The following is an 18311-nucleotide window of genomic DNA, read 5'->3' on the forward strand; positions in this document are numbered from 1 at the left end:
CCAGGACTCCCTGGAGGAAAAGCGGAAGCGGCAGCGGTCTGAACGCCTGGAACGGATTTTCCAACTTAGTGAGGCTCATGGGGCCCTGGCACCTGTGTATGGGACTGAAGTCCTGGATTTCTGTACCCTGCCCCAACCTGTTGCCAGCCCCATCGGCCCTCGTTCTCCTGGCCCCAGCCACCCCACCTTTTGGACTTATACCGAGGCTGCCCACCGGGCTGTACTGTTTCCCCAGCAGCGACTAGACCAGCTGTCAGAAATCATTGAGAGGTTGGCAGGGCTAAGTGCTAATGGGGAGTGGGTCTTGGGGCCTCAGAGTGGATGTAGTGCTTAGGGCTGGTGAAGGTGTTAACTTCTGGGGCATTTCAGAGTCCCATCTTTTACACTGCCTGCTTCTTCTTTCACAGGTTCATCTTTGTCATGCCTCCTGTGGAGGCACCTCCCCCTTCCCTGCATGCCTGCCACCCACCTCCTTGGCTGGCCCCACGTCAGGCAGCCTTCCAGGAGCAATTGGCCTCTGAGCTCTGGCCCCGGGCTCGTCCTTTGCACCGTATTGTGTGTAACATGCGCACCCAGTTCCCTGACTTGAGACTCATCCAGTATGATTGCGGTGAGTTTTTTGGCCAGTGTAGGACCCTTGACTTCTCTTCTTTTCTTAGTATTAAGACTGTTGTATCAGAGGGATGCTGCACTTAAGTTCTCTTGTGATTTCTGTAAAGCTTTAGATGGTTTTTTAGGTTATGCTTATGGGCAAGATAGAGAAATGTAAGCCTTGTTAGATTCTTGACATTCATAAATATGACTTTCTTCTTTTTTTTATTTTGAGACAAAGTCTCGCTCAGTCGCCCAGGCTGGAGTGCAGTGGTGCAGTCTCAGCTCACTGCAGCCTCCCAGGTTCAAGTGGTTGTCCCACCTCAGCCTCCAGAATAGCTGTGATTACAGACATACGCCACAATGCCTGGCTAATTTTTGTATTTTTAGTAGAGATGGGATTTCGCCATGTTGGCCAGGTTGGTCTCGAACTACTGACCTCAAGCGATCCTCCCGCCTCAGCCTCCAAAGTGCTGGGATCACAGGCATGAGCCACCATGCCCAGCCATGAATTTGACTTTCATGAAAGTTGAAAATGTGCTGCTAACTCCTTCATTCAGTGATCATTTTGTGAACATGTTACATTTTGCTAATCATTTGGGATACAATAGCAAGTAAGACAGTGCAGCATAGGGTTTTTATTTAGCTGTATGGGAAAAGATGTCTGGTGGTACAAGACTGCACAGTAAGTAAACAGTAAATTTTGGTCTTGGAAAAGACAAGGACCTTTTTGTGTTGACTAGAATTATTTGGCGGTAACAGAAAACCAACTAACAGTCGCTTAAACCACAAGAGCATTTATTGTTTTCTTAATGAGCCAATCTGAGAATAGTGATGTGTAGCTGTTTCAGTAGCTTAACGATATTTTCAGGGACCAGGACCTTTTCTTCCTTCTTTCTTTCTTTTTTTTTTTTTTTTTTTCAGATAGAGTCTCACTCTGTCGCCCAGGCTGGAGTGCAGTGGCTCGATCTCGGCTCACTGCAACTTCCGCCTCCTGGGTTCAAGCGATTCTCCTGCTTCAGCCTCCTGAGTAGCTGGGATTACAGGTGCACACCACCACACCCGGCTAATTTTTGTATTTTTAGTAGACACGGGGTTTCACCATGTTGGTCAGGCTGGTCTCGATCTCCTGACCTCATGAGCCTCCCAAAGTGCTGGGATTACAGGTGTGAACCACTGCGCCCAGCCTTTTTTTTTTTTGAGATGGAGTTTCGCTCTGTTTCAAGGTATTCTCCTGCCTCAGCCTCCCGAGTAGCTGGGATTACAGGTGCCCACCACAACGCCTGGGTGATTTTTTTTGTATTTTTGGTAGAGACAGGGTTTCACCATGTTGGCCAGGCTGGTCTCGAACTCCTGACCTCGTGATCCCCTTGCCTCGGCCTTCCAAAGTGCTGGGATTACATGCGTGAGCCACTGCACCCAGCCTTAAGGGACCAGGACTTTATCTTTCTACCCTGCTGTACCATCTTTAGCTTTTTATCTTTTTATTCTCATGCTTTTGTTTCTTCATGATGTTAGGATGGCTGCCATAACTCCAGGGTATACACCAATCCTCTAAACAAGAAACAAGGGGTTGAGACAAAACACTCTGAGAAGGTTTTCTGGGAACAAAAGACCTCCAAGTTGACTTTGCTTCATAACTCATTGGCTCAAACTGAGCTATATGCCCATACTTAGAGCAATCACTGACAAAGGGGAATAGCAAAAAAGACCTCTGGCTTATTTAGATCAACTTGATTTATTTTCTGGGGTTGGGTTGGGGCCTTCTTCACCTGGGAGCAAGGAACCTCTGCCAGCTGTCCAGGGTTAATCAGGTTCTTTTACCCAAGAATGGCTGTTGGGTAAGTGACTAGTTCCACAGCCCTGCACAGACATTTGTATAGTAACATGTTTCGAGATTTTTAAAATTTCCTAGAATATAAGAAAATCAAAATTTTTATTAATATGTGTTCAATAAATGTTTTAGTAAAAAAAAGTGTTTTTGTTACATTTGAAACTATTCAGAGTAGATGAACTGAAAGTCTTGGTTAAAAGTGTTCAAGGCCGGGTGTGGTGACTCATACTTGTAATCCCAGCACTTGGGTAGGCTGAGGTGGGCAGCTCACTTGAGGCAAGTAAAGACCAGCCCAGGCAACACGGCGAAACCCTGTCTCCTCAAAAATTGAAAAATTAGTGGATATAGTGGTGCACACCTATAGTCCCAGCTACTCAGATGGCTGGATTGCAGGAGCCTGGGAGGTTGAGGCTGCAGTCAGCTGTGATCATGCCACTGCACTCTAGCCTGGGTGACAGGGTGAGACCTTGTCTCAAAAATAAAATAAGGCTGGGCCTGGTGGCTCACGTCTGTAATCCCAGCACTTTGAGAGGCTGAGGTGAGTGGATCACTTGAGTTCATGAGTTGGAGACCAGCCTGGGCAACATGGCAAAACCCTGTCTCTACAAAAAATACAAAAATTAGCCAGGCGTGGTGACATACGCCTGTAGTCCAAGCTACTTGGGAGGCTGAGGTGGGAGGATGGCTTGAGCCCGGGAGGCAGAGGTTGCAGTGAGCTGAGATCGCACCACTGCACTCCAGCCTGGGTAACAGAGCCAGACCTTGTCTCAAAAAATGAAATAATAAAGTGTTCAGGCTGGGCACGGTGGCTCACGCCTGTAATCCCAGCACTTTGGGAGGCTGAGGCAGGTGGATCACCTGAGGTCTGGAGTTGGAGACCAGCCTGACCAACATGGAGAAACTCTGTCTCTACTAAAAATACAAAATTATCCGGACTTGGTGGCACATGCCTGTAATCCCAGCCACTCGGGAAGCTGAGGCAGGAAAATTGCTTGAATCCAGGAGGTGGAGGTTGCCGTGAGCTGAGATTCCACCATTGCACTCCAGCCTGGGCAACAAGAGCAAAACTCTGTCTCAAAAAAAAAAAAAAAGAAAAAGGAAAAGGAAAAAAATAAAAGTTCAAACTGTGTTACCAGAAATGTTGAAGTTATTTCTGTGTTTGATGGAAGGTTGAACTAGATAACTTTCTAAGAGCCTTTACTGTTCTGATCTGTGACCTTAAATCCCTGTCTGTAAGCTGTGACCATGGATTTGTTGATATCTATCCTGTGAATCTGTTCTGGATTTCAGGTGGTATGACTGTTGTAATACTTAAGGATCTCTTGCTCATAAAGCATTGGGGATTCTGTTTTTCCCTCGATGTTATGTATTCCCCTACTCTTTTAGACTCAAAGAAGTTAGATTCTAGGCCGGAGCAGACCAAAGAGGTGAAGCCCTTAAAGGAAGAACTTGTATGGAGTTAAATGTAGATAGATATTTTTTGTGACAGGGTCTCGCTTTGTTGCCCAGGCTGAAGTGCATTGGTGGGATCTCAGCTCACTGCAACCTCTGCCTCCTGGGTTCAAGCCCGAGTTCTCATGCCTCAGCCTCCTGAGTAGCTGGGATTACAGTCACCCGCCACCATGCCCAGCTAATTTTTGTGTTTTTAGTAGAGACGGGGTCTCATCATGTTGGCCAGGCTGGTCTTGAACCCCCGACTTAAAGTGATCCACCTGCCTCAGCTTCTCAGAGTGCAGGGACTACAGGTGTGAGCCACCATGCCCTGCCGTAGTTAAACATTTTTGATCCGCTAGGCTAATTGAAACTTTGGCTTAAAGCATTGATTATCTTTCAACCCCAGCCTTGCATTGCTAAGCATTCTACCCATTGCAGCTTGTAGCTAGCTCCCTGTATCCCTTCATATCTCTTTAGGAAAGTTGCAGACGTTGGCAGTGCTGTTGCGGCAGCTCAAGGCAGAGGGCCACCGAGTGCTCATCTTCACCCAGATGACCCGAATGCTGGATGTATTGGAGCAGTTTCTCACCTACCATGGCCATCTCTACCTGCGCCTGGATGGATCTACTAGAGTTGAACAGAGACAGGTAACCCAGGTTTCTGCAGCTCTTAGAGGCTCACCTCCGCTTTTCTCTCCTTTTCCCAGGATTTGGGCTTCCAGATGGGGTGCCACCAAGCCTTTAGACCTGTTTTGGGGGATAAGTCTCCCAGTATCATCTTTTTTTCCCTTTCCTTCTAGGCCTTGATGGAACGGTTCAATGCAGACAAACGCATATTCTGCTTCATCCTTTCAACTCGGAGTGGGGGTGTGGGCGTGAACCTGACAGGAGCAGACACTGTTGTTTTTTATGACAGCGACTGGAATCCCACCATGGATGCTCAGGCCCAGGACCGCTGTCACCGAATTGGCCAGACCCGGGATGTCCACATATATAGGTATTGCCTAGTCTTCCCTCACCTTACTTCCCGTTTACTGATGGGGTTTCCTGGATATATTTGGCTGCTTACACACAGCCTTCATCACCCCCTAGGCTTATCAGTGAACGGACAGTGGAGGAGAACATCCTAAAAAAGGCAAATCAGAAGAGAATGTTGGGGGACATGGCCATTGAGGGAGGCAACTTCACCACAGCCTATTTCAAACAGGTACTAAGTAAGATCTTTTAGCCTATGCAGGAGAAAACTGCTGCGCCTTCAGGAGTTCCTCCTGTTTATTAAAGAAGACTGCTTTGGACTTTGGGAGGCTGAGGCAGGCGGATCACTTGAGGCCAGGAGTTGGAGACCAGGCTGGCCAACATGATGAAACCCTGTCTCTACTAAAAATACAAAAATTAGCCGGGCATGGTGGTGGGCGCCTGTAATCCCAGCTGCTTGGAAGGCTGAGGCAGGAGAATCACTTGAACCTAAGAGGCGGAGGTTGCAGTGAGTTGAGATGGCGCCATTGCACTTTAGGCTGGGTGACAAGAGCAAAACCGTCTCAAAAAAGAAAAAACAAAAAGGACTGCTTTGGCCTTCACAGACCTGCGTCTTCAACCAGTGGTACCCCTGACAGTTCCAAGAACCATCAGCCTTACAGCTTAGACCTAAGACTAGCATTCTGTTGACTCTGACACTTCCCTCTGTTCTATCTGATAGCAGACCATCCGAGAGCTGTTTGATATGCCCCTGGAGGAACCTTCTAGCTCATCCGTGCCCTCTGCCCCTGAAGAGGAGGAAGAGACTGTGGCCAGCAAGCAGACTCATATTCTGGAGCAGGTAAAAAAAGAGTGGGCAGTTCGTAAAGTTGAGCTAATTCTTACAGAATATCTTGTCTTTTGTTAGTCTGTTGAGCTTGTCCAGGGGAAAGAGATGTTTCTTCTGCTTCCCAGATTACAGTCAGCCTTTGATAGTTGTAAGCACATTGCTTATTGGTTCACATGATTAAGTAGGAAAAAAAAAACAGGATTTTGGAGTCTTTAGTTTTAGGTTTGAATTCCAGTAATGCTTCTTAATTGTGTTAAGACAAGTTACAATTGTCACTCTTCTGAACCTCACTTTCTATTAAAAGTAATGTGGGCAGGGCATGGTGGGTAGCTCATGCCTGTAATCCCAGCACTTTGGGAGGCTGAGGCTCCCAGCTGGAGAGCCCTGAAAACACACAAATGCTCAGACCCAACACCCCAAAATTATGATAGATTTTGAGACAGGGTCAAGGAATAAATCTTTTAAGAACCTTTCCAAATGTGATTTTATTATGTGTAAGTATTTGAAACAGCGTTTCACATTAAGTACAAAGCATTTCTTATATCCACCTCACCATCTAATCCTCAAAATTATTTCCTTTTCATTAGTATTTCCACTTAAGAGAAGTGTTTAAGTTGGTGCAAAAATAATTGCAGTTTTTGACATTACTTTTTTTTTTTTGGAGATGGAGTCACGGAGTCTCGCTCTTTCGCCCAGGCTAGAGTGCAGTGGCGCGATCTCGGCTCACTACAGCCTCCACCTCCCGGGTTCAAGTGATTCTCCCGCCTCAGCCTCCTGTGTAGCTGGGATTACAGGCGCGTGCCACCACGCTCAGCTAATTTTTGTATTTTTAGCAGAGATGGGGTTTCACCATGTTGGTCAGGCTGGTCTCGAACTCCTGACCTCATGATCTGCCCGCCTTGGCCTCCCAAAGTGCTGCAATTATAGGATTGAGCCACTGCGCCCGGGTGAATTGTGCATTTTTATTCACATCTTTCTGTGGTGGCTTTTTTTTTTTTTGAGAGCTGAGGCTGACTTTAAAGGAAGGGAAGTACAGCGAGCAATCTCAAAAATACTCATTTTTCCCTAGTGGGAGTCCTGGTAAAATCCATTCCATCCTTTGTGGACCACTGAGTTGTTGTGGTAACTCTGGAGGCCTAGGAGGTTGTTGAGTTCTGTTGCAAACCTAGTTTGGTGTACGCTTGGTCTCAAGTTCTTGCCTGAATCAAATCACAGGATGTAAAGTACTTGAAGTCTCATGTTTTCTTTTTCTTTTGTACACCCTGGTAGGCATTGTGTCGGGCAGAAGATGAAGAGGATATCCGTGCAGCCACCCAGGCCAAGGCTGAACAGGTGGCTGAGCTTGCAGAATTTAATGAGAACGATGGGTTTCCTGCTGGTGAGGGAGAGGAAGCTGGCCGGCCTGGGGCTGAGGATGAGGAGATGTCCCGGGCTGAGCAGGAAATTGCTGCCCTCGTAGAACAGGTCAGTGCTGGACCCACTAGTTCTTGACTTTACTGCTTCCCCTGGGCTTGTGACCCTCCTTTTGTCTTCCCTGGTGGGAATAAACAAGGGTGGTGGGGCCCTGGGTACCGGGTACCAGGTTCCTAAGTTTATCACCACCGCTCCTCCTTGCAGCTGACCCCCATTGAGCGCTATGCCATGAAATTCCTGGAGGCCTCACTGGAGGAGGTGAGCCGAGAGGAGCTCAAACAGGCAGAAGTGAGTATTTCCAGGGGTGGGGCTGGCAGTTGGAAGCTGCTAATTTCTTTTTTTTTTCTCTTTTTTTTTGAGACAGTCTCGCTCTGTCGCCCAGGCTGGAGTGCAGTGGCACAATCTCGGGTCACTGCAGTCTCCACCTCCCGGGTTCAAGCAGTTCTCCTGCGTCAGCCTCCCGAGAAGCTGGGATTACAGGCGTGCACCACCACGCCCGGCTAATTTTTGTATTTTTAGTAGAGACGGGGGTTTCACCATGTTGGCCAGGCTGGTCTTGAACTCCTGACCTCAGGTGACCTGCTGGCCTTAACTTCCCCAAGTGCTGGAATTACAGGCGTGAGCCACTGCGCCTGACCTGGAAGCTGCTAATTTCTACTCGCTCTCTACTCTGCTTGCCTCCTCCTGACCACTTTTGGACCCTGTTGTTGTAGGAGCAAGTGGAAGCTGCCCGCAAAGACCTGGACCAAGCCAAGGAGGAGGTGTTCCGCCTACCCCAAGAGGAGGAGGAGGGGCCGGGGGCTGGGGATGAGAGTTCCTGTGGGACTGGTGGAGGCACCCACCGGCGCAGTAAAAAGGCCAAAGCCCCTGAGAGGCCAGGGACTCGTGTCAGTGAGCGTCTTCGTGGAGCCCGGGCTGAGACTCAAGGGGCAAACCACACTCCTGTCATATCCGCCCATCAAACTCGCAGCACCACCACACCACCCCGCTGCAGTCCTGCCAGGGAGCGAGTTCCCAGGCCAGCACCTAGGCCTCGACCCACTCCAGCTTCAGCTCCGGCTGCAATTCCTGCCCTTGTTCCTGTCCCAGTTTCTGCCCCAGTACCCATTTCAGCCCCAAATCCAATAACCATTCTCCCTGTCCATATCTTGCCTTCTCCTCCCCGTCCTTCACAGATTCCTCCTTGTTCTTCTCCTGCCTGCACCCCTCCTCCTGCCTGTACCCCTCCACCAGCTCATACACCGCCTCCAGCCCAAACCTGTCTTGTAACTCCTTCCTCTCCTCTCTTGCTTGGTCCACCTTCTGTGCCCATCTCTGCCTCAGTCACTAACCTCCCCTTGGGCTTGAGGCCTGAGGCAGAGCTATGTGCCCAGGCATTGGCATCTCCAGAGTCCCTGGAGCTGGCTTCTGTGGCCAGTTCAGAAACCACCTCACTTACTCTTGTGCCCACTAAAGATCTGTTGCCAGTTGCTGTGGAGATCCTGCCTGTGTCAGAGAAGAACCTTTCTCTCACCCCTTCTGCACCCAGCCTGACCTTGGAGGCTGGCAGCATCCCCAATGGTCAAGAGCAGGAGGCACCAGATTCTGCTGAGGGGACCACCCTTACAGTGCTGCCTGAAGGTGAGGAGTTGCCCCTGTGTGTGAGTGAGAGCAATGGCCTGGAGCTCCCACCCTCAGCAGCATCTGATGAGCCACTTCAGGAGCCACTGGAGGCTGACAGGACCTCGGAAGAGCTGACAGAGGCCAAGACCCCAACCTCCAGCCCAGAGAAGCCACAGGAACTCGTTACAGCTGAGGTTGCAGCTCCATCCACCTCATCTTCAGCCACTTCCTCGCCTGAGGGTCCTTCACCTGCCCGACCTCCTCGGCGTCGCACCAGTGCTGATGTGGAAATTAGGGGTCAAGGGACTGGTCGGCCAGGACAACCACCAGGCCCCAAAGTGCTTCGAAAGCTGCCAGGACGGCTGGTAACTGTGGTAGAGGAAAAGGAACTGGTGCGGCGGCGGCGGCAGCAGCGGGGAGCTGCCAGCACCCTAGTGCCTGGGGTCTCTGAGACTAGTGCCGGCCCGGGAAGCCCGTCTGTCCGCAGCATGTCAGGGCCAGAATCCTCCCCTCCCATTGGTGGGCCCTGTGAAGCTGCTCCTTCATCCTCACTGCCCACTCCACCCCAGCAGCCCTTCATTGCTCGCCGTCACATTGAGCTGGGGGTGACTGGTGGTGGCAGCCCCGAGAATGGAGACGGAGCACTGCTCGCCATCACCCCACCTGCTGTGAAACGTCGGAGGGGGAGGCCCCCCAAGAAGAACAGGTCTCCAGCAGATGCTGGGAGAGGTGTGGATGAGGCACCCTCATCCACCTTGAAGGGAAAAACCAATGGGGCTGACCCAGTCCCTGGGCCTGAGACCCTAATTGTTGCAGATCCTGTCCTGGAACCACAGCTTATTCCTGGGCCCCAGCCTCTTGGACCCCAGCCAGTTCACAGACCCAATCCCCTCCTGTCACCTGTGGAGAAAAGAAGGCGAGGGCGACCCCCTAAAGCACGAGATTTGCCCATCCCTGGGACCATTTCCTCTGCAGGGGATGGCAACTCCGAAAGTCGGACACAGCCACCCCCACACCCATCACCCCTAACCCCACTCCCACCACTGCTAGTTTGTCCCACTGCTACTGTTGCCAACACTGTCACCATTTCAACGTCCCCACCCAAACGGAAGAGGGGCCGACCTCCCAAGAATCCTCCATCACCTCGGCCCAGCCAGCTCCCTGTCTTGGACCGTGACAGCACTTCTGTTCTCGAGAGCTGTGGATTGGGGAGGCGACGGCAACCCCAGGGCCAAGGGGAGAGTGAGGGTAGTTCCTCTGATGAGGATGGAAGCCGCCCCCTCACCCGCCTGGCCCGCCTTCGGCTTGAAGCAGAAGGAATGCGAGGACGGAAGAGTGGAGGGTCCATGGTGGTGGCTGTAATTCAGGATGACCTGGACTTAGCAGATAGCGGGCCAGGCGGGTTGGAATTGACACCACCTGTGGTCTCACTAACCCCAAAACTGCGCTCGACCCGGCTGCGTCCAGGGTCTCTAGTCCCCCCACTAGAGACTGAGAAGTTGCCTCGCAAACGAGCAGGGGCCCCAGTTGGTGGGAGTCCTGGGCTGGCAAAGCGGGGCCGCCTACAGCCCCCAAGTCCCCTGGGGCCTGAGGGTTCAGTAGAGGAGTCTGAGGCTGAAGCCTCAGGTGAGGAAGAGGAAGGGGATGGGACCCCACGCCGACGTCCTGGCCCCCGCCGGCTTGTTGGGACCACCAACCAAGGGGACCAGCGCATCCTGCGCAGCAGCGCCCCTCCCTCCCTGGCTGGCCCTGCTGTTAGTCACAGAGGCCGCAAGGCCAAGACGTGAGTGGGCTGCCCCTCCACCTAGGCTTTCCACCGTGGCCACTCCCTCCATGACCAGGCCTGACTCTGTTAACCACTACTTGAAGTCTTGAGGGGGAAAGCCTCCAGGGAGACATAGGGGCCTTCTCCCTTCTTCCCACCAAAGTAGGGGGTAGGCAACTGGTTGTCATGGAAATGGGGATCATCACAGTCCCCTTCCCCTTCACCCCACATGGCTGGGCAGTGTTAAGGGTGGCAAGATAGTCTCTGTCCCCACCCCCTTGTACTTGATTCCCCAGCTGTCTTTCACACAGCCCCCCACCCTTAGGGGAAGGGGGAGGGGCTTCTCTACAATGAGGTTTTTTTCTTTTTTTTTTTTTTTAAGAAGAAAAAATAATAAACTTAGTTTCTGTACGAGCATCCGCGTAAGGAGGCTTCTGATTTTCTGGTCTGGTGGAGGGTTGGGTGGGAACTTGGGCATCGTTTTTCTCCTCCCTCTTGTTCTTGCAAAGATCCTAGCACCTGATCTCTAGCCCAGGACTGTATGTTCCAGGCAGAAATCTGCCCAAGAAGAGGGAAGATTGGTGAATTTGATGTGGTAGGGTGCCTTTCCCTAGTCAGTTTGAAGTCACAGATATCCTTTTCCTCTCATTTCTTTTCCCTCAGTTCCTAGATGTTCCTCGGAGCTCTTTGATGCCTCAGACCTTTCCCTTTTATCCCTCTTGCTCAGGTGCTTCCTTTCACAACTTTTTCCAGAGGGCAGGCGTCCTAGCTCCAGTTGCTCCATCCCTTGGGCCCTCCCCTGCTCTTCATCTAGCCAAACTGGTTTGAGTCAGCCACACCCCTTCCCAGCTCCCTGGGCTCTTCACGTGGTGGCTGGCCACTCAACCCCACCCCTGGGCTTGGCTTGGAGCCCTGAGTCAGCTCCATCACCACCCAAGCCAAACCAAAGCTGAGGCAGGAGCCGAAACTCAGAGTCCCTCAAGGCCTATAGCCAGGTAAGAGCCCTGTTCATTTTTACATTCTCTGTTCACTCCCTGGGCCCTCCTTGTGTCCTCCTGTTGACTCTGTGCTTACCTCATCTGAGTTATTTCTTTGTATTTACTTCCCTGCAGCTTCTTGGCACACATCATTCTTTGCTCTCTACTTGTCTCGCCCCTTTCACCTTTCCTATCCTTTGTTACTTGGGTTTAGGGAGCCAAGGTGGTTTCATTTTGTCTGGGTTGTAGGGGAATGGTTGGAGATAAGGGTAGAAAGGTGGTTTGATGCCAGGGCCTAGAGGACCTGAGAAGTAGGGAGACAAGAAATGGTTAAGTAGGGCATCATTTTGCAGGTTTCTGTGTGGTAATGAGGTCATTTAGACTCAGTGTACTAGTCTGATTGTGTTGTGTGGCCTGGGTTAAATTGGAGAGAGGAGGTGGCAGGGAGGCAGCATAGCAGAGGAAGCCCTGACTTAGGGAAGTAAAGTCTTTCTGATGTTTGGTTTTAGTGGTAAAAAAGGGCTTACTTGGGTACATTTTCCTTACCTTTCTCCATTCCCATAACTGTTTTCATGTAAAATGGCTGCTTTGCTTGAAACGGGGTGCAGTACCTAGGGTCCTGCTCTCTGACATCTATAATACTCAGGGGGCAGCCTCTTGGGAATTTGGGGGAATTGTAGAGTCCTTTGAAATACAGATTAAAATAACAGATTCATAGCAGCTTTCAAGAGTTTGTATTTCTCCTCCTCCTCGGTGTGCACCTGTCATTTGGCTTCTTCCCACTTGTTGAAACACTAAATAATACAGATAATGCCTTGTCTACACTGGCTTGCTTTCAAAGACTCAGAACTCAAGCTTAGGTAAAAGGATTCCAGCCACACATTTCCTCTCCTGCTCTGTGAGTCACTAGAGGAATTCCCCAGTAAGGCAACATTCCTGAGTGCCAGGCTAGGCCATGAGAACAGAATGCTCTGAGAGGGGTGGAGTCTGAGCAAGCAAGGCCAAGGGCTCTGTTGTTGGGCTCACAAGTACCTTGACTATCGCCCACAGGTGATGGAGGACGAGGAGAAGGCAGTGGAGATCTTGGGCAACACGGAAGCTGCTCATCCTCCATCCCCCATCCGCTGCTGCTGGCTCCGCCTCCGCTGCCTGGCAGCTACTAGCATTATCTGTGGCTGCTCTTGCCTGGGAGTCATGGCTCTGGTGTTTGCCATCAAGGTGAGGAGTGCAATTCCCATGGGAATGGGGGTGGGTATAAGGCAATGGTTTCATGTATCTGATCTATCTACATTGACCAGTCACTGAATACCTATCAGTGCTCTGGGCCTAGTGCCAGAAATAAGAATAAGACAGGGTTCCTTGTCGTCAGAGGACCCATAATCTAATGAAAGAGGTGACAGTGAAAATGGGTAATTAATAGAATGCAGTTCATCAGTACCGTAATATAGGAAGCACAGGACAGTGTGGGAGCCAGGGAAGATCTATGTATGTAATTATATATGTGTATATGGTAGAATAGGTGACTGGAAAGGCATCCTAGGAGAGGTGACAGGATTAATCTTAAAGGGTGAGTGAGTAAGTGTGGAAGGGCATTCCAGATAAAAGGAGCAGTGTGTACAAAGGCCTGTGGAGCATGACTGGACCAGTGAGGAATAGTGAGAGATGAAGCTAGAGGACCCAGATTCCCAAGGGCCTCCAGTTCTGTGCTTAAGAGTTTTGACTTTATCTTGAAAGTACTGGGGAGGCATTGAATGGCTCCTGCAGGGGAAAGTGACATGGTCAGATTTGAGCTTTAGAAAGATCCACTCTCAAGGCCTACATCGAGGGTGAATTGGAGGGGGCAAGGCTGGAGGCCGCTGAACGGTGATGAGCGCAATCTCTAGGAGTCTGAAAGACACTTGGGTTTTTGAGAGGGCTTCACCATTTCAAAAAGCCTATTAGAAACAGCACATGTCCGCCGGGCGTGGTGACTTAGGCCTGTAATCCCAGCACTTTGGGAGGCCGAGGTGGGCAGATCACGAGGTTAGGAGATTGAGACCATCTAGGCCAACATGGTGAAACCCCGTCTCTACTAAAAATACAAAAATTAGCTGGGCGTGATGGTGCATGCCTGTAATCCCAGCTACTGGGGAGGCTGAGGCAGGATCATTGCTTGAACCACGGAGTCGGAGGTTGCATTGAGCCGAGATCATGCCACTGCACTCCAGCCTGGTGACAAAGCAAGACTCTGTCTCAAAACAAAACAAAACAAAACAAACAAAAAACAGCACATGTCCTTTAGGAAAGGCTACACAGGCTAACTTAAACTTCATGCTGGAATCTTCTCAACCCTAGACATATTTTAACAGTCAGAAACTGTAAGAACTCCTGGGTTCCATTAGGGCAAAATCCTAAAAAGGGCCCTTAATGATGACAAAGAGGCTGGGCGCAGTGGCTCACGCCTGTAATCCCAGCACTTTGGGAGGCCGAGGTGGGCAGATCACTTGAGGTCAGGAGTTCGAGACCAGCCTGACCAACATGGTGAAACCCTGTCTCTACTAAAAATACAAAATTAGCTGGGCGTGGTGGCACGTACCTGTTATCCCATCTATTCGGGAGGCTGAGACACGAGAATTGCTTGAACCTGGGAGGAGGAGGTTGCAGTGAGATTGCACCACTGCACTCCATCCTGGGTGACAGGAGTGAAACTGTCTCAAAAAAAGAAAAAAAAAAAAGATGGAAAAGATGAGGCCCATTGGGCTGTGAGAATGAGGTGGTGTTTGGGCATGAGTGAAGTACTCTAGGCTCACTGTTTCTTGCCAATAGTTACAAATTCTGAATCAATCTTGGATAGTTGGAAAGAATGGGGAATAACAGAATTGGAAAGTACTTTCCCATAGGCGATCTTGTGAGCTATGGCCACCCTGAGAAGTAGGCAGGGCCCAGAGATGGGTACCTTATTTTGCAGATGAGAGGTTAGAATCAGAAACTGGAAAGGGAGGTAGAGGGTTTGGATGTGAGATTTTGATCCGTGACAGGGAAGGGGGAGCGGAGTGGGGAAATGGGCACCTTGGGGCAGAAGCAGGGGGAGAACCTAACCAAGAACCTGCCCCCACAGGCGGAAGAGCGGCATAAAGCAGGCCGGTCCGAGGAGGCAGTGCACTGGGGGGCCCGGGCCCGGAAACTCATCCTGGCCAGCTTTGCTGTCTGGCTTGCTGTCCTCATTCTGGGTCCCGTGCTGCTGTGGTTGCTCTCCTATGCCATCGCTCAGGCTGAGTGACCCTGGATGGCCTCTGCTGAGAGCCAGCCGAGACCTCCTGGATCCTGCAATGCGGCATTGCTAAGGTCCTGTGACAGCAGTGGTTGGAAGGATCCTGGTTGGAAGGATGGGGACCCTCTCAAGGGTCTTTGGAAGAGCTCTTCTAGCCCTTTATAAAAGGAGGGCAGCAGCTGAGACTGATGAGAGGAGGGCAGCCTGCTCTGTTCTTTCAGGGCCCCCCACCCCCATCTCCCCTACCCTAGCCCACCCTAGGGCCTCTACCCAGCGGGAGGGGTTGAAGACCAGGCCTGGTTTTATTAGAATTCATTTTGTAATAAAAGCCTTTTTTAGTGGTGAAATACTCCTGTCTAATTGTTCTCCTCCTGCTTTCCCTTGGGCCCTTGGTGAGAGCCAGACTGGACATCTGACTGATAGCAGAAGCCAGCATCCACCTCATCCAGGAGCTCCAAGAGAAGGAAACAATTTTTATTTTCTTCTTCTGGAAGTTTCCCTTCTTGGAAAGACCCCAGCTTCTCCCTTGTACGTCCACAGAGACTCTGAGGCCAAGAGTAGTAGCAGCTGCTACTATTTATTACTTACTATATTCCAGGCTGTGTTCTAAGCACTTTATATTTCTTAACTTCCTCCAGTTTTCAGTCACTCAGTAGGTGTCTGTACTATCATATCCATCATATGAATATATCACATATGATAGGTACCAACTATCTGAGTGAAAACTGGAAGAAGTGTTCTAAAATGACAGTGTTCTCGTTTTATACTTGAAGAAACAAACAGATTTGCACAAGGTCCTCAGCTACTAAATGGTAGAGCTGAGACTGAACCCAGACAGTTTGGTTCCAGAGCTGAGAGAGGAGTGAAAGAGTTGGGTAACAGCAACAACCATCCTGTACATGGAGATTTGAGTGATTAAAATGGATTTTCATATCTTTTATCTTGGACCTCATAATATTTCAAAATTTTTTTAAAATTATGAAGTATATCATACATATAGGAAAATACCCAAAACAAGTATACAGTTCATTAACACAAAGCAAACGTGAGTAACCACATTCAGTAAAGAAACTGGAACACTGTCAACACTTCAAAGCCTCCTTTATACTCCTCCCAATCACTGCTACTTCCTTTCTTCCCACAGGTAACCACCATTCTGACTTCTAGCAGTGTCATTTAATTTTGTCTGCATTTGAACTTTATATAAATGGAATCATGTATTCTTTTCATGTTAACATTGTGAGATTCGTCAATATTTGGAATAGGTGTAGTTTTCATTGCTGTGTAGTATTCAGTCATATGAATGTATCACAATTTGTCCATTTACTGTTGGTGGACTTTGGGATGTTTGCAGTTTGGGGTTATTATGAGTCATGCCTTTTGGAGTACGTCTGTCCTGGCAAGCACCTTACCATAATTCAGAGTCCAGAAGAGCACCTAAAGGAACTGGAGATGTTGCACACTGAAGAGAGACTAGAGGGGAAGGAGAGGCACATGATGGCTGTCCTCAGTGTTCCCAAATGCTCCAGGAAGAAGGAAGAGAATAGATTGGTGGTCTCAGAAGTTAGAATTGAAACAGTTGGTAGAAGATAAATATCCAGGGCAGTGTTCTCAACATAGCTTCACAGTGGAACCACCTGGGAGCTTTAAAAAGTAGTTAGGCCTGGGCTTTATCCAGACTACATTCTGACTTAATTGCTGTGAGGTACAGCCTCGGCATCAGGATTTCTCAGTTTCCCAATTAATTGTAGTACACATAGTTTGAGAACTACTGCTCTATAGATAAGATTTTATTGTATTCACTCTGCAATTTCTAAATCAGGAAAAAAGGGTAACACATTTTAGAAAGTGTTTTTGTTTTTTTGTTTGTTTTGAGAAGGAGTCTCGCTCTGTTGCCCAGGCTGGAGTGCAGTGGCACAATCTCGGCTCACTGCAAGCTCTGCCTCCTGGGTTCACACCATCCTCCTGTCTCAGCCTCCCAAGTAGTTGGGACTACAGGCGCCCGCCACCATGCCCGGCTAATTTTTTGTATTTTTAGTAGACGGGATTTCACCATGTTAGGCAGGATGGTCTTGATCTCCTGACCTCGTGATCCGCCCACCTCGGCCTCCCAAAGTGCTGGGATTACAGGCGTGAGCCACTGCACCGGGCCTGTTCTTTGTTTTTTTTTTTTTTTTTTTTTTTAACTCTTAAGTTCTGGGATACAAGCAGAACATGCAGGTTCGCTACGTAGGTATACATGTGCCATGGTGGTTTGCTTCACCCATCAACCTGTCATCTAGGTTTTAAGCCACCATGCCCTGCTAATTTTCGTATTTTTAGTATAGACGGGGTTTCACCATGTTGGCCAGGATGGTCTCGATCTCTTGACCTCGTGGTCCACCTGCCTCGGCCTCCCAAAGTGCTGGGATTACAGGTGTGATCCACTGCGCCCGGCCCAACGCATAGATCTTAAGTGTGCAGATTGATTATTATTTTTTTTTTTGAGATGGAGTCTCGCTCTGTCACCCAGGCTGAAGTGCAGTGGTGTGATCTCACTGCAACCTCTGCCTTCTGGGTTCAAGTGATTCTCCTGCCTCAGCCTCCTGAGTAGCTAGGATTACAGGCGTGTGCCACCACGCCCGGCTAATTTTTGTATTTTTAGTAGAAATGGGATTTCACCATTTGGTCAGGCTGGTCTTGACCTGACCTTGTGATCCACCCACCTCAGCCTCCCAAAGTGCTGGTATTACACACGTGAGTTACCGTGCCTAGCCGACGAATGTTTTAACGTAAATAAACCTGTGTAGTCAGTCACTCACCACCTATAGGAATATAACATTTGCAGCACATTAGCAAGCTCCCTCATGCTCTTCATTATTATTTTTATCCCCGATATTGACCTATGGAAACCCTTTCAATCTGGTTCCTGTGTCCTTGTGATAAGCCCCGCTCATTAGTAATGTCTGGCACAAATCACTCCAGACTCACCTTGTACTTTCCCTGCTGAAGCCTAGAAATTGGCCATTTCTCCTGAAAAGACTTAGTTTCTTTTATTGGGTACTGTTATTGAGAAATCAGCATCTAGACACTAGGCGTTCTACTGGGAAGTTACTGCTTAGGGCATTCTGAAAGCAGAGGTAAGAGCCAGTAAATAGTTAATGTTATCTATTTTACATCTTTTAAAAATCTTTTTAAAAATTCCCGTCAATCATAGGGTTCTTTCTCCACTTCCCCCATTCCAGATTCCAGATTCCCACAGTTAAGAACCTTGGCTTCCAGTCACATCAATATGTTGATTACTCAGCTTCAGAATTATTATCCTGTTATATTACCAAACAACAAATCTAAGTAAAGTTCAAGATTTCTTTGCAATTTTGCCTTTAGATTGATGGTATAGAGTCAAAGTACTCTATAAAAAGTTACCTGAATTCATTTTTCTTCCCTCATAATTGTAATCCCAAAGTGTCATTTCTAAGATAGCTGTAGGAAGATAAGTTCATTCTTTTCCTCTTGGCTGGAACATAACCTCCACAGGGTAGGGGTGTGTGTGTTGTTTCATTGCTCTCAGTCTAGTTCCTAGGTCTTAGACGGTCATAAAAATTTGTTAGTGAATGCCAGGTTTGAGCTATGCACTGAGTCGCTCCTGGCAGAATCTAACAA

The 18311-nt window shown here is 49.1% G+C and overlaps 2 protein-coding genes across 8 annotated transcripts in view; both read left to right on the plus strand.

Annotated features, from left to right (window-relative positions):
• The window catches only part of SRCAP (Snf2 related CREBBP activator protein), a 41693-nt gene extending 30834 nt beyond the window's left edge, over positions 1 to 10859 (plus strand). For all 7 annotated transcript variants that reach the window (XM_034940047.3, XM_063597562.1, XM_063597563.1 and 4 more), the window contains 9 exons: positions 5 to 270; positions 408 to 610; positions 4337 to 4506; positions 4659 to 4855; positions 4951 to 5065; positions 5555 to 5674; positions 6932 to 7126; positions 7280 to 7363; positions 7789 to 10859. In XM_034940047.3, the coding sequence (XP_034795938.1) occupies positions 5 to 270; positions 408 to 610; positions 4337 to 4506; positions 4659 to 4855; positions 4951 to 5065; positions 5555 to 5674; positions 6932 to 7126; positions 7280 to 7363; positions 7789 to 10464 (4026 nt within the window). In that variant the 3' untranslated portion in view covers positions 10465 to 10859. The remainder of the gene's footprint in view (positions 1 to 4; positions 271 to 407; positions 611 to 4336; positions 4507 to 4658; positions 4856 to 4950; positions 5066 to 5554; positions 5675 to 6931; positions 7127 to 7279; positions 7364 to 7788) is intronic.
• A 440-nt stretch (positions 10860 to 11299) lies between these two features.
• TMEM265 (transmembrane protein 265) lies at positions 11300 to 18023 on the plus strand. Its single transcript, XM_034940054.3, has 3 exons — positions 11300 to 11437; positions 12470 to 12637; positions 14517 to 18023. The coding sequence occupies exons 2-3, from the start codon at positions 12473 to 12475 to the stop codon at positions 14676 to 14678; spliced, it is 327 nt and encodes a 108-aa protein (XP_034795945.1). The 5' UTR covers positions 11300 to 11437; positions 12470 to 12472; the 3' UTR covers positions 14679 to 18023.
• Positions 18024 to 18311: the final 288 nt, after the last annotated feature.

The sequence above is a fragment of the Pan paniscus genome, chromosome 18, assembly GCF_029289425.2.
Source record: "Pan paniscus chromosome 18, NHGRI_mPanPan1-v2.0_pri, whole genome shotgun sequence".
Classification (NCBI taxonomy): domain Eukaryota; kingdom Metazoa; phylum Chordata; class Mammalia; order Primates; family Hominidae; genus Pan; species Pan paniscus.

What these genes read in the sequence shown, in the direction of transcription:
- TMEM265 (XM_034940054.3), top strand. Translation starts at nt 12,473, where the DNA reads ATGGAGGACGAGGAGAAGGCAGTGGAGATCTTGGGCAACACGGAAGCT. An exon ending in CTCTGGTGTTTGCCATCAAG is followed by an intron (nt 12,638 to 14,516) that starts GTGAGGAGTGCA and finishes CTGCCCCCACAG; the next exon opens with GCGGAAGAGCGGCATAAAGC.